Source organism: Myiozetetes cayanensis, unplaced genomic scaffold (genome assembly GCF_022539395.1).
Source record: "Myiozetetes cayanensis isolate MyiCay16 unplaced genomic scaffold, myiCay2020 scf15, whole genome shotgun sequence".
In the NCBI taxonomy this organism is placed as follows: domain Eukaryota; kingdom Metazoa; phylum Chordata; class Aves; order Passeriformes; family Tyrannidae; genus Myiozetetes; species Myiozetetes cayanensis.
This window is the reverse complement of record NW_026087159.1, coordinates 6,418,957-6,434,890: the sequence shown is the minus strand read 5'-3', so window position 1 is coordinate 6,434,890 and position 15,934 is coordinate 6,418,957. Positions and strand designations below refer to the sequence as shown.

Genomic DNA, 15,934 nt, shown 5'->3' with positions numbered 1-15,934 from the left:
ATTTCACTAAGCCTTGGCAAAGGTATCGGGCACAAGTTTATTAAGCTCAAACAATTGATATCTTTTCTGCTTTTAAGTGGAAATTTTTCTACTGACTTCAACAGGCCAGGATCTCCCTGAAAAGGATCTATTATGGAATGGGCAATCTTTGCTTTTGTTGTGTAATGAGGAAACTGAACTGACCCCTACGACTTAGCCAAGGAAGGTTCCAAGTGCTGCTGCACTTGCATTCATGTCACATCACAATGTCATGTCAGAAGATCACTGGGTTGGTCACCATGTCCCTGCCTGGCGAGATGTACTGTGCCAATGAGGGTTTCATGCTGTGGTGAGCACAGAGAAAGGATGAAGAGATGGGATGCATCTTGCACATGCTCTCGGCTCTCTAGTCAGCCATTTACAAAGCTCTCTACTTTTCCACAAACCACACATATGACACGTGAAATCTCTCAGCAATAGAACTACAGCCTGAGAAGAGCTCTACTTACCATTGCAGCTGCAGCTGTCTGGTTCACCTGGTGTTGAGCTGCCTTGATTTTGGCTTGCAGGTGTGCAGGGGGATGAAAGTACTTGCATTTCTCCCTAGAGCATCGACCTTTGATGTAATCCATGCAAACTGTAACAGTATTTTCATTTGTGTCTATCATTGCAATATCTATAGGGTGAGCATAGCGGCAATCATTCTCACCACGTGTGCAATTTCCACGCTGAAACTCTCGACAAACCTTAAAAGAAAGTCACATAATTGAGCAGAACATCAAGTTACTCTTCATTCAATATTTTCAATACAGAATATCAGTTCAGTTGGCCACATTAAAGCACATATGTATTCTAAATCCATGCTCATCTGGGGTAGCACATATATCAACAGTCACAGGAGCAACTGGTACTACTCACAACTGCTTCAGTGGATGAAAAAAACCACAACGTTAATAAGGCCAATTACCAAATGCAAGTGAAATACAGAATTTGTGCAGAATCAAAGTGACCCCATAAAGACAATGTCATTTTGACAAAACTTTGGGAGCTCAGGATTCCTGCTATGCCTCTAAAGCTTAAATGTTAATAACTTTGCCATTTATGTCTCACCTATATTATGTATTTGTTACAGAGTACACTCTTGGGTAGGACATTTAATTCTAAATGTTACATGCTACTGTTATTTGCAACAAGTGCTTTTTCTTATATATGAGGTGCCTCTTTCACATAAATAGTCTACTGCCCTTCACAATAAAACCCCAACCCTGGCATTACATGACAGCACATTTGATTACACAGCAGTGTTTTTGAACGTGTTACCAAAATTACTAGTTTTATTAAGATCTTGCAGCTCCTCTTAAGTTATGACCACTGAAGCATCAGAGGCAGAGGAAAAGATTTCACAAAATGGATCTGCAAGGTTTCCTTGTCTGAGGAGCTGAGAGAAGCTGTTGAGTACTACAGCTAGTGGTGCAAATCACATACCAGGGCACTATCAGACTGAGTGTGGGGAAAGGTGAGACATCAGCAAGGCAAGATAAAGCACATACGAAACAATGTGTTTTGAAATTACACCCTTCTCCACTACCTTCCTGTGTTATAATTTACACCTGCAGGGGCCTCTGAATTCAGGTCCTCAGCCCTTATCTCCTGCAGAGCCTCCGCTTAGGGTTTCAAAGAAGTTATAACTCCTCTAACACTACGTCCCAGCATGCCCAGCCAACTGTGGGGGGAGAGATGTCTTTCCAACACCCCACACACAGCACTCCCATCTTAAAGCTTTCTGTAAAAGCTCAATAAGCCCATCTCTAGACAAGGGAAGTGACTGTTACTTCCAAAACATCTCCTACTCAGTCTAAGAGTAGATCACCTACTTGCATTTTTTTTTGAAGTGTGGCAGATTACACACAAAAAACAATTGGAACCCTGCTCTAATATTCAGTGAAGTCAGAAGAGTAAATTCCCCCAAATTTCCAAGGATTTGGGATCAGGCCCCCCAAGAGTCTGCTCTATCAGACAGCAACAGCCCTGTGTTAGGAAAGCTGCAAAATAAGCTGCACTGTGCTGCATCAGGTCATTCTAGGAGAGAGCAACAGCTGGGAGCACATGTCCTGTTCATCCCTGTCAGCAGTATTGTATCACATGTCCAAATACCTCCAGTTTATCCGTACGCATCAGTTTCTGCCCGGCAGAGCCTCCTGGTACTGTAACAGTGGGATTTCCGGAAACCAGGACAGGAGTATTTGGTAAAAGCTCTGCAGGAACCAAGCCCATCCCAGGAGAAACATGACTCAGGTAGGGACTGAAAGCCATCGTGGGGCTTGTTGCAAGCGATGGAGTCACAGGAAATGTTGTCTGTGTATGGAAAGAGGAAAAACAAAGTATTAGTTAAAAAGCTGTCTTGGATTACCCATCAAAGCCTTGCATCACTTCAATCCTTTTAGACAATTTGATTAGCCACATCAAAATGCTATGCTCTCCAATCTATTCATTTATCGCCATTTATTTGCGATCCACTCGCTTCTCCTGACTCACAGATTTGTGACTCATCCTGAATACAAGGCATCTTTATTTGTCAGATCAAAGCATATTGATGAACTCTATAGTTTAATGACACAATTAAGGATTTCATGCCAGCAATTAGGGCAGGCCCAAATTAAACAGACTTCTCATTCCCAAATAAATGTCTCAGCTTCTGTATGTCTATACTGCAATGCTGTAGAGAGACTCCAAGGCAAACTGCAGGACCTGGAAGCAGGTAACCCCATCAGCTGCATGGCTGAATTCACCACCAGCCTGCCCCAAGCTCCGTGTCAGCATGGCTAGTGTGGCTCAGCTAGACAAAAGGGATTATTTAGTCATGGACATATCTCTGCTGCGACATGCCTAGTGGTCCAGCATCCTGCACATCTGGGGTTGGCTTCAGACTGCCAACAGCCCCCAGGCAAAAGCCATTTTGCAGGAGTATCCCACACTTACACTCCACATGAATGGCATCAAGAAGACACCAAACTCATTAATGTCACAACGTTCCAGACCTCATGGCTTTAGCAAGAGCAAGGTGAGTCTTAGGCTTGGAGGTACCATGGTCCAAGGTCCAGGACCCCACCTATGCTGCAAGAGCAATGAGGAGATAGAACAGGCCAAAAAGATCTTGACTACTTCAGATCCCTGCACTGTGTTAGTTGGAACCTCGGACCACAGCAGAGCTTCAGCAAGAAGCTGGCTGGCCAGAGCCACGTCCCTGGCCTGAACAGCTCCAGCAGTGCTGGTCTGGGAAAGGAGCTGCTGCGCTGCCAGGCAGGCCAGATCACACAAGGCTCCTAAGCAGATGCTCGAAGTCTGTGAGTAGCCCCTACAGCCAGGGAGTTTGTGAGACTTTAAAGCACCAGATCCAAGGTGCATTTGGGAATCAAACTAATTCCAGCTGATGAAAAATTCCCCCTGCCCCCCACTAAAGACCAGAGCTTGCATAGCAGCACTCTTGTTCCTCTAGCAGGGGCTCAAGCTGCTCCCAGTGGAAGCAGCCTGAGACTTGCAACTATTTTTATTTTCCCTCTTGTCACCTGCTCTACTGTGAACTCTGGGTTCCCAGTTAAAGCTGCTCACATTTGTGGGTGTACATGATGCCAACCTTGGGAGCTACAGTCTCTACTTGGCAATAACTACACATGTGCTTACGCAATGGCCTGGGGCAATTTTCTGGCCACACACATCACTCCCTCCTTGCTTTTAATTTGGTACTTCTGGTCCTGTGGACTTCTAAAGGAAACCGGACATGGACAGTGTGTTCCTCAACAGTGTCTTCATCCCAATATTTCATACTTGGCTTGTTGTGATGTGGAAGAAGTGGAGTGCACAGTAACACACCAGCCAAAATGCCCTAACACAGCTTTAGCTAAACGATGCCCCTTTCTAAGGTCAGTGATGGAAGCAGCTCCTGAACTGGTGGCAAAGGGAATGACAGATCGCTGCCAGAATACGTCCCACTTTCTTCTCCTCAGTGAGGAGACACAGCCTCTTGCATCGCTGGTGTCAGATGCTTTAAGTGTAGCAGAACTAAATAATTCTCTCTCTGGGAGCGATTTACAATTTTCCTTCTTTTGAGCCCAAGTCAAGCACTGCTTCAGCTGTTGGGAGACTTTAGCCATTAAATCCAGAGGCCCTCCAATCCACAGCCCTTTATTAAATAATTTTCTTCTTTCAATTCTCTGTGGCTCCCAGACATTTTTCACCTTTTCCTGCTATAAAAGCTCTTTAGGATTTTCAAATGCTGTGACTCCTTGAACACTTTAGTGAGAAGGCAGCATCCATTAGACTGTTTTCTTTTGTGTGAGCACCAGTAATTACAGTGGTATCTGCTGAACTTCTGTCACCATTCCCACTGTAAATGCTATTTTAAGGAGCTTCTCTAGCTTGGCCTGTCTGCACAGGGTTACACTGGGGCCTGACATGTTGTCAGCACTTGTTTTATGTACCCATAGTAGCCCAAACTTAGCAGTATATGTGCCTTGCACAAATCTACCATATGCTTCTCAGCACGTAATACAGCAGGAGTATCCTGACTGCGCAGGTGTGACACAAACATTGCTCCAAAATTTCAGGAGATCCTTTGCAGCAGGCTTCTCCTGCCTGGGCTCACACACAAGCAGCAGCCAGCCCAAGGACCTACCTGGTTTCTGAGACAAAGGGGAGATATTCTTCCCACTGCTGAAGCAGAGGGTGCCAGGGCAGACTGGGGGCTTGCAATGCCTCACACTGAGTGAATTCACCAGAAACTGGTGGGAAGGGGTGAGAAACATTCACTAAGAGATAATAGAGCAGCCTCTCCACCAAAGCCACAACTAACTGTGAAGCTGGTCCTGCTCCCTGAAACACAATCCCCATCTCCAAGGCCACCCCTCAAAAGCAGCCCCTCTCCTCACTGGGAGCAGTCAGCAAGAGCCAGTGGATCCAAACTGAACCCAAGCCGAAGCAAGCAAAGAGGTCCACGAGGAACAACAGGGGAGTACAATCTACTTGCAATCCTGAAGACCTGCAGAGGGGCATGTGAAGGAGCAGCATGTGTTTTTATTGCTGCCGCTGTTTGTTCACCCATTTCCGTGCCCTGACATCTGCTGCCGCATTCCCAAGGTTTCACAACCGCTCCTTCTGCCCGCCCGCACCATGTGCCTGCTTCTCTGATTGGAAGTGACAGTTCTGCTCCACACCCTGCCCGCGGGCAGGGGACTCACACTCGGCAGCCAAGCGGGTGTGCAGCCAGAGAACAAGCAGACCTCACTCAACACATTAAACCTAGAAGCACTGGGGTTTTAAGTCTGGAGAGTGCTAAGCACTCTGAAAACTGCTCCTTTGTGAGCTGGCACCAGGGAGCTCTGTATTTATTGTGGTTGATGAGGGGAAAAGATGGGCTGTGCTCATTGCCAGACCCGGCTGCCTGTCTTGGATTGGGAAATCCAGTCTGGCTCATGCATCAGTACCAGTAATAAGGATGCTGCCAGCCAATTCTCTCTTCTACGTCTGTGCAGGTCTCCCATGTCCTGAGGGAATTCGAGCAAATTTCTGCCTTGCAGCCAGAACCCAACTGTAATTTTTACTCCAAACAGCACTGCTCTCCTCAGTGTGTCTTGTGTCCACCTCTTGTGATAGCTGTGCTGGTTTTGCCTGGGATACAGTTAAGTTTCTCCATGGTAGCTGGTATGGGTCTGTTTGCGATTTGTGCTGGAATCAGTCTTGATCATTCTGGGGCGTTTTTGTTACTGCGCTTATGGAGAGTCAAGGGGTTTTCTGCCTCTCACCCCACCCACCAGCAAGTTGATTGCAACAAGGAGCTGGGAAGGGACAGAGCTGAGACAGCTGACCCCAACTGACCTAAGGGACATCCCAGAACATATGGCATCCTGTTCAGCTTACAGAGCTGGGGAAGAAGGAAGTAGGGAAATTTCGAGTAATGGTATTTGTCTCCCCAAGTCATTGTTATGCACGATGGAGCCCTGCTCTCCTAGGGAAGGCTGAACACCTGCCTGCCCCTGGGAAGTGGTGAATGAATTCCCTAGTTTGCTTTGCTTCTGTGAGAAGCTTTTGCTTTACCTATTAAACTGTCTTTATCTCAACCCATGAATTTTCTAATTTTTACCTTTCCCATTCTTTCCCACATCCCACCAGGGGCTAAAACACAACTGTACGCAGCCAGGAGACCTGACAGAGTAATACTATGACTGTACACTAAAAAAAACAAACTCTCAACTTCATTGCTGGCATGCTCTAGGGCAAAACAGAGGGACTGAAAGTATCACCATTTACACCTGCTGCCCTGTTTAAACCTTTTGCAAATTCATGAAATACAGGGACAGGCTTCCCTGCAAATTAACTTTTATTAACTGTAGGACACAGACACTGCCAGTAACTCCTCAGCAGAGGGGAACAAGTTACAGTGCAGCAGCAGAAGGTTCAGGTTGGTAGCAGTTCACAAGACTGGTTTACTGAGTATGAAAATCCTTGTAATAATAATAATAATAATAAAAAAAGCTGAAATGGCTGAATGTCAGAATACATCTCAGGGGGAGGGTTGCCAAGGACTTTGACAGCTCTGAGTTCCAATCCCAAGCATGGAAGCCATTGAGTTGAAGGTGTGAGCAGAGAGAAGACACCATCCCAGACAGGGGTATTTGTCACCACTGGTGGTGACAGAACCTGGAACAGCTGATTTTGTGAACAAACTAGAAGTTGCATTCAATTTGCCTAGCAGAAATTGTGCTAAAACTAGAGAAGAAACACAGAGTGGGTGTGAAGAGGAAGGCAGAGGAGCGGCTGGTGTTTTGTCAAACACAAGCGCCGTCTCAGCCAGGAAGTGTTGATTCTGAGCTACCTCAGACCCTAAAAAGGGAAAGCCTGAAAATGAGAGACCTACTGTAAATATGGAGGTGTTGATGGCCTGAAGGAGGGGAGATAGGTCACTGCTAAGCAGCTATGCATGGAAAGTACACAAAAAACAATGGCAGCTTACAGTGTGGTGATAAAAATGATGATAAAGAAGCTTGTACTGACAAGACTGAAGACCCTGATATTGAAAACATAATTGATGCTGTAAGAAAAAGCAAAAACTTGTGTTCCCCTCCAGTGTAACTGCACGGAGTTGGCTGCAAAAATATCCTCCCCTGTGAAGGCTGAGCATGCTGGAATGAATCCGGCCAGACAAAAATCCAACTAACTACCACCACAGATGCTCATTTCCCCAATCAGACTGCAAAGACACGCTCTTAGCTCAAAGGATCTCTCATTTGTGGGCTGCTCTAGTGTAAAAACCAGGTGTTAACACCCAACAGCACTGTCTCTTGGCAGATACCAGCTCCTGGGTGGGCCAGGGCATGTGTTTATTCATTCCTAATATGCCTTTGACTAGAGGCTGAGATATAGATCAGGTTTTTGCTGCATAGAACAAATACCTGCACAAAGCACCTGTTGAAATCAGCTCCAGCACTTGTTCCAAGCATCACTGGCCAAGCAAGTTGTTCACCCTCTGCTTTAACCCCTCCATCAGCACCAAGGAGTGGCAGCAGGAACCCACTGCCCCAGGAGGGAACCAAGGGTTGGATTAAAGTCTGGGTTGTCTTCAGAGGCATAGGTGACTCAGAGCTGTCAGGATAGTCCTGGCTACAAAGACCTTGACAGGAAGAAAAGATGAAGAGCTTGAAAACAAAGAGAGAGGAAACAGCTTCCCCAGGCAGCAGCAGAGGCAGCTGCAGGGCAGGTGTGTCAACAATGCTGTGCTCCATCAACAGCATGTTTGGGCACTAAGGGGGCACCACCTGGCAAACCATTGCCCTGCTCCACCATGTCAATTAGGACCCTGTGCTGAAACACCTCCATGGCCACCTCCTAAAGTCTGTATCACACTGCTGCAAAGGGATAAAGCAGAATGGAGTGTGCATTAGGCCCAGGGTGCAGCACTTTTTGAGTGATCTTGCATTAGTGAGACACGGCACAAAGTGACCACATCTGAGTCACCAGACACAACATTGACCAAAATGGCTCTTCCTACCAATGCCAGAGCCCGGCCCTATCCACTTTCAACATGACTTTAAGCAGTCTAGTAGAAACAGAGGCAAAATCAGCCTAGAGAGCTTCCAGCACATATCCACCAAAGCCAGCAGTCAAAGGGAATTTGGAATTTCAGAAGTCAAAACTTTTAGTAGAATCTTCCTACTTGGCACCTACATGGTCCCTCCAAGGTCTCTCCCAGACAAATACACCATGCTAAGCAAATAGTGTGTTCTTGCCTGACTCATAAGTGCTGCATGAAGCAGTCTGTTCAAAAATGCATCACGGGCACCCAACACGCATGTGATTCTCAGCTCTACACGAACGGTGAGCAGCGACATCAGAGAGCAACCAGAAACTTCAGAGAAATTAGACCACGCCAGCAACCACTAATTCACACCTAGTAGGGTCCTCTGAGCAGCCTGCAGCAGGTAGCCCTCCTGGGACATGACTCTCTTATGAGAGCACCTTCATTAAACAGCCTCCACCAGGGGCCTGGCTCTTGGCTCAGCAGAAAGATTGGCTCCTCCTGAACAGCAGCAGCAGCAGTGGTGCAAGATCTGGCAGTGAATGTTTAGACACAAGACTTATAGACAGACATATTGAAGACCATTTCAGGAAGACTGGTGAAAAGCTGCTAGGTCAAGTGCTGGTTTGTTTTGTTTTGGGTTTGGTGGGGCTTTTTTGTACTTGGTCTTCTTTTTTTTTTTTTAACATGGCAGCTTTTCTGTTGAAAATGCACTTTAAAATGTCTAAGCATTCAGCTATTGTTTGGAGCTATTAAGCACGCTGTTCCAAATCCCATCCCTGGCAAGCATCCCAATTAAGCAGGCATCTCGTTGATCAGCTTTCTGATCACATGGGATTTGTTCTGCTGCTGCATCTGATACAATACTTTCTGCTTTGAAGAATTTCTTGTGAAGCCAGAAGGAGGCCCCACCCTTCTCATTTAGAGAGAAAAAAAATTCTCAAAGCCATCTTCCACTGACAGCATCTTCGGGCAATCAAAGGCAGTCGAAAGAGCAACCTCTTGTTTGTCCTGAAATTGGTGTGGAGCAAGTTGGGCAGCAGCAATGAGACCATGAGCTCGTTTACTCTGAGCAAAGTGTGGGAAAGCAGGAAGGGAGAGCAGTCACTGCCGAGCAAATTTCTATTTTTCTTCTTTGCCCATGTCTCCCTCATGGCACAATTTAGAAACCAGGGACCTTTCTCATCAGATAAGGTTACCTCTGAAATGAGAGCACTAACCAGACAAACCGACACATTCAGTCTCAGAGGTAATTTAAAAGGCAGGAGTGAAATTCAGGAGCGTACTGGACCTGCAAGATTGCAAAGTGGGAAGGTGGGAACTTTGCAAAGAGGAAATCCCAAAGATGTTTCGAATAGCCAGCCAAAGACTGTCCACTAAGAATTCCCCACAGAGGAAAACCCCAAACAGGAAAGGTTTGCTTTTGGTACAGGACTTGGAAACCAGTGCTACTATTTTGTGGGAATTCAGGATTTCCTTCTGATGTGCACATACTTTCGAACACCACAAAAAAGAGGTGCAAAGACTACAGCAGATTAGAGCCTAAGGCACAGCACAACTAAAGACTTTTTCTGTGGCCTGTTTTCTGCCTCATTTTTCCATCTTCAAAATGGGAAGAATGAACAGCATTTTCACAGCTTACATTGCAGGGCCAAGATAAAGCTGCTAATGGACACACAGGATGGTCAGAGTGACGGTGAAGGTGGAGAAGCCCCCAAAAGACAGGAGGAATATGACACACTGAGGCAATGATCTGGTCTGGTGGCAGAGCACCATCATGGACACTGGCCAGCTTTCCCTGCTGAAACACAGCCCCATCACAAGCACTTACAACAAACATCACAACAGCCTCCAACAAGGAAGAACCCTTCACTGGCCTCTGGTGAGAATAAACCAGAGACAACTGAGCTTTTCAAAGCTGGGGTGACATATTCTGAGTTCCACTCAGGCAGGGAAGCCAGGCACTGTAGGTGGGACACCAGGCTGGTTCATGGTGCACACCTTCAGGCTAGAAGAGCTTGTCCAAGCGATCCAGGCAGTCCTCTCCAGCCAGTCCTCTTGTGTGGCACAGCACGCAACAATGGCACATCAAGTGCACATTGCCCCAGGAAAGATATTCAGCCCCAACTTTAAACTGAGAACTCCTAATTAACTCACAGTGCAGCCTCTTCACGTCAGCAAGGAAGAGCTGCTTCAAGACCTCTGACATTTCTTAAAATATACATTGTGACAGCCTAAAACTCAGCTGACAAATGTCACCCCCTCTCAGATACACCAACCAGCCATCCTCTACCTGCTGTGACAGGGTTCTCCAGCCTGAAAACCTGTTTTAACTGACAGGAAAAACCAGGGACAGGCAGCGAAGGCTTCTCTGAACTACCTGCTCTGCAAACACCTGTCTCCCACAGGCTTCCCTTCCTACCTGAAGAGAAGCAAATCTTTCCTGCTCTTAGAATAAAACACCATTACTGTGAAAAGCAAGTGACAGGGCTGTGACATTAGCTGGGCTGTGACAAACTCTCTGCTGGGACAATGGCAGTGAAATAGGTCTCACTCCCAGAAATAAAATGTATTAAGGTCTGGGTAGGATTCATCTTCCCCAGTTTTAGTCTACCAGTACAACATATCTAGTCCAGGCGAGTCAGCCCCATTCTCCCAGTGTAAAACAACAAAACAGGATCCACTGCCATTGAGCCACTAAGAGTTTCTGGGATGTACACAAATTAACTGGTCAAATATGCACATGGTGGTAAGACCCTCCCACTTGATCACCTGATCCTCAATTATCAGAGGAGAGACAAAGCTTGCAAGGAGATGAAGAGGTAGCATCAGACAGCCCTCTGGAGGATTCTGCCCAACCCTGTGCAGGACAGACCACTGCCTGAGCTCAAGCACAGGGCTGGGGCCTCTGTGAGCAAACAGAGAGAGCAGCAGGTACCCGACAGACCCACTGCTGGAACTTACAATTGGCTGTAGCTGCGCGCCCGGGAGCATGAACTGCATCTGCTGAGCAAACATGGCTGCGGCCGTCTTCTGCTGGATCAGGTTGTTGCGTCCATTGATTTCAAGTTGTGTTTTTAAGTGTGGGGGAGGGTGGAGATATTTGCAGTTCTCTCGGGTACACCGGCCCTAAAAAACATGACGAAGCAGCATTTCAGTGGATGTAACACTCAGGGCAGCCAGAGAAATTTAATTAAGGGTTGTTTGGGTTACTGGAACAACACAATCATCGAGGTGGAGGCAGCGTGGTAGCTGCTGTGCCTCTTTCGTGACTCTTCTACAACAGGGGAAGAGAAGAGCAACGTGACTTCTCCTGCAGTAACACTAAGCGAATACTATCAAGCTAAACCCAAAAGTGAGGCTTCCTGATGTTAAAATGATTGTTGTAAGAAAAAATCCCAAACAATCTAATGCAAACACCAATATTTTCAGAAGCTAGTGGCAACAGTTCCAGAAACAACAACAAAAATTCCCTCTTTCCTTAAGTGGGTTGTTTTTCCCCTCCTTCCCAACACCAGACAACTTAATTAGCCCTGACAACCAGACAGCAAGAAAAAAACCTGTCTCCACCACTTCCCCAGCTGTGCTGGGTAAAACATTGAGAGGACATCTCTGTAAAGCAGCACCTCTGATCCATAACACACAGGTAACCCAAGATGCTGAGAACTGGCAGTCACAGGAGGAAGAACTGAAACAACTTTCCCCCTTCTTGTTTTCATTTGTCAAAAGCTATGGTATGTTGCATCACTGACTCCTTCCCCCCTGCAATAAACATAAGCTCTGGAGGTGCCAGTCGCTCCTAAAGAGCAAGGCACCACTAATGTGATCACTGCAAAAAACATCTGTAAACTGTGCCTTGCTTTAAAAGAATTTGCAAGTAGATGTAAGAAGATAAATATCAACAGCTTGCTGAATAAGAAAGCTAGTAACACATTTTGCCATTAAGATGAAATAATTCTTGAAAAATAAGGATTACTCCCCCCCCTTTCTTTGTGTATTCCCTCCTCAAGAAACAGAGTCATACACAACATGATACTCTTAATGTACCTTCAGCGTTAAGTTATTTATAAAACTTCTACCCAAAACTGGTGAATTTTTTTTAGGAACAAATTATTTGGAGCTATTCAGAACGTATTAAAATAACGCCAGACCTGGAGGTCACAAAGCTGTTCCATGACAGATAACTAATGGTTCTTGCAGCCAGCAAAGGCACAGGACCATCCATTACCCAGCCTGTCCCAGGTACTCTCCTCAAGGGCTGGACATGGAGTTCTCAGTAATTAAGTTTGCTTTCTAAAATGGCACATCAGGTGAGCCCATGTACCTCCTCCTGTTAGCAGGAGCAGAGCTGTACAGGAACAGGCAGCAGAGCTGTAGCCCATAAAGAGGTCCATGGGGGTACAACTTTTACACACCACTGCACCCAGAGCTCAGGCAGGTGGGAACCGCCTCAGATGGGCCCCTCCGGCATCCAGGATGCACCTCAAGGGATTCTTAAGACTTGTACAAACATACAGGTGGAATCACTGGACAGTCCAAGTACCACTGCACAAAGCCAACAACATGACCCACTGCAGGGGGTGGTTTTGAATCCCCAGCCAGGCTCTTGGCATGCTGGGGAAGGAGCAGGTCACTGTAGAGCAGCCTGAGACATGCAAGCTCTCCTCTGTGTGCTTTCCTCTGCCCCCTTTCCTGGTGGGGATAACAGCTTCCCTTGGGAGAGGGGAGAGAGCTTGACTGCAGCATGAAAGGGGCTGTTTGACGTGTATCATGGGAACAGGCTCCTCTCTTATGTGATCCAAGGAGAACATAGTTAAACAAAAGGCAAATAATTAAATGCAAGAAGTGATGGGCTAGACCTACTGGGACAGGAAAAAAATGCTTCCAAACTTTTGCAGCCTGCCTTTGCAGAATGAAACTCTCTGACCCGCTCTTAAAAGAGCCCAATGGCTCCCAAAAACCCAACTCAAAAAGAAAGGGGCTTTTTAATGCTATTGTTTTGGCTTCTTGGCAATCCAACAGCCCCAGCAGCGAGTTAATTGCTCACAGGCCCTGTGGATGTGAATCTTCATCAAAAGACACTTTCTCACATCTGTGTGAAGTGAGGGTAAATGGCACCACGCAGCTGGCTGGTGCTCAGGCGACCCTGTGCCCAGGGAATAACCACGTTAATCTGGGAGGAAGAGACAGCAGCACTAGGCAGGTTGGGTTCATGCTCCTCATGGCATCTTTCCAGCTGCAGGGGACAAGGTCTCTCCACAGCCCTTGCCATTATGTGGAATCCAGCAAGAGCCTCGGGTTCAGCCACAGAGCATATCTGCAGCATCCAACCTCCACAGCTCCTGCGGGGCTGCTGCTGACCAGGAGCAGACCCCACAGAGCTGTAGGCTGTCGAAGGCCAGGCAGCTGCTCTATTCTAAGCTCCAGCCTCCAAGGGCTTACACATCAGCCTTAGAAATTCTTCCTGGCTGTAACTTGGCACAAGTGCTTTGGGTTGGGAAAACACTAATTTCTACCAAATTTGGAAGAAATCTGTGTAGATTCTACACTGCAGGAATGGAGAAGATGAAAAAATAACCACCATTTTTTGTAAACATTGCTTGCACAGTCATCTTCAACTTGAAAAGGACTTTGTTATTTCAAGAAAATTGTGAATATCGTTGATACCAGCAACCCCAGCTTGGTGTGAAGCTTTGTTCTACTTTTTTTCCTCAGAGCAGTTTGTTTAATTCCAATAGGGGGTTCCACAAACAGAACATTTTTACTACCAACAAAAAAACCACAATACAGCACGAGGCCTTGGTCCTCCAGACAGAGCCTGTGAGCCAAAACCAGTGCCCACACAGAGCTATCGGTTTCAAGGACACGTATTTTTAAGAGACAGAGCTGTGCAGATGCTGCTGCAGAGCGAAGGCTGTGAAGTGCAGCACGGCTGTCAGTCAGGCCTTCGAGGCTCCAGAAAGACTAAATGAATCACTGCTGCACTCAGATTCAAACCCACACCTTCAGCCCAGGTCCTCCTAGTCATCATTTTGATCCTGAGCATCACCAACCATTGTGTTTCAGCAGGGTGGGTTGGAAGCCACAGCTGAGTCAAGCTGCCCTCTGCAACACCACAGTAGGTTCTTCATCTCTCAGACAATGAATTTTTGGAACTGGTGATGCGACTACAAAATGTTCCCAGTTTAGACATCCAGGTATTAAACAACTTTCAATATGTGTCATTCTATAGTGATGGGCACCAATAGTACTCCCTGAACTCCAACACTGGTAGGGGTGAGCCCTTCTTCTACATTTCCATCACAATGCCCACTGTTCTTGGTACTTCCCAGCAACACACACACTCTTCTAGAACAACTTCAGCTCTACAAAAGCCGCCAGAAGGACAAAGGAACTGCCATTTTTCACTCCTCAGTACCAGCTGCAACACAGCAGGGAAAGCAACAGGGAACTGGTAGCAAATCTGCTCTATAGATACTGGGCTGGGGACAAATAAGGACAACTCCATTTTATACCTGTGTGGCCTAGGAATACAACAGGAGTGAGGCCCCCCCAAGTTTCAGATGAGCATATTTATGTACAAGCCAGTTTTCCTGCAGGTTCCAGCACATCAAATGCTTATCATGTGGCACAAGACAGACTCTGCATGGAGACCAGCTGAGACACTCTCCAAGCTGAATGTTGCACCAAAAAGCACCATCTTAGCACATGGCTGCATGTGTCAAGAGGGGGCACAGTGCTCAGAGATTGATCTGTGTTGGTGAGCAGCATGCTGAGCCTACTGGGACCGGTGCAGCCACCCTCCTGTAACTGGGAGTTTGCTGCTGTTAATTTAGCACAAGTACTGATTCCAGGGAAGGCACATTACCACCCTGTCCCGGGTGGCACATGAGCCTGCAGCCAGGGAATCACCACCCAGTAACAGACTCTGCTGCTGGCCTTGGTAACACACTAAATATAGCTGTATTTTCTGGCTCCTTGAAAATGGAAGGAGTCTGAAGGACCATATTCATCAGCTTCTTTGCCAAATACATCCAGGAGGGAAAAGCATATGGACTGCACTTCCCAAGGCTTGAAAAATGGATATTAAATATAAATCATTAAAGGATTTTATAAGAGTATCTTCTCCCCATTTCTTCCCACACACTCCCCCACCCTTACAGTAGGCTGCTGGCATGTGATTGACTCCGTGTTGCCAACTTAAGTCATGCTGTGATGGCGTATACTGTAAGTGGCTGGCATCTGACACCAGCTAACGTGACAGCAGCCTGCACTGCAACAAAGCCAGATGTTTTGAGTGCAGCACTGATGGCAGCACGCTGAAATCCAGTAGGAAAACCTGGCTATCTGCTGGGCTGAGCCTTGTCATCTGCAGCCTAGCTCGGAGGGATGCAAATAAGAGCATGCTGGGTACTGCAGCAAGCTGGATGAACCTACCCTAAGCACGCTGCACAAATTGTCTCCTCACTGTCTGCTCAAGTTGAACTGTGCTGCAGAAGTGAGGCTTCCAGCACAAACCCAATGCTTGCACCAGTAATGCAGTTAGTTTGCTATGGTCTCTTTAATCTCAGACCCAGTGAGGGGTTCCAGACACATGTTTCTGGTTTTAATGACTGCACTGTATGGCCTGTCAATCACCAACAGTTCTCATGTGAAAATCTTCAAGCTAATGCGGCTTTTCACACACGAGAGGCTGCAGTAGGCTTGTGCCCTGACTGTGCTGTCTTTTCCACAGACACTGATGACATGTGCAATGACTGACAGCAAAAAGAATGAAAAGAGACCAGGCAGGAAAGGATTTCCATGTTTTGCACAAAACCAGGCACCAAAACACAGCTTGTCTACATAACTTTTCTCTGCATGAAGCAGCAGATTTCCACCTCCCCA

General features: G+C 46.7%; 1 protein-coding gene across 7 annotated transcripts in view; it reads right to left on the bottom strand.

The window, feature by feature from the left end:
• MBNL3 (muscleblind like splicing regulator 3) overlaps positions 1 to 15,934 on the bottom strand; it is a 94,169-nt gene that overhangs the window by 22,248 nt on the left and 55,987 nt on the right. For all 7 annotated transcript variants that reach the window (XR_007628345.1, XR_007628344.1, XM_050310868.1 and 4 more), the window contains exons 3-5: positions 11,012 to 11,176; positions 2,134 to 2,334; positions 489 to 725 (exon numbers count right to left, since the gene is read on the bottom strand). Coding sequence is in view for 5 of the 7 variants with exons in the window: in XM_050310868.1 (XP_050166825.1) it covers positions 489 to 725; positions 2,134 to 2,334; positions 11,012 to 11,176 (603 nt within the window). In the remaining 2 variants the exon portion in view is untranslated. The remainder of the gene's footprint in view (positions 1 to 488; positions 726 to 2,133; positions 2,335 to 11,011; positions 11,177 to 15,934) is intronic.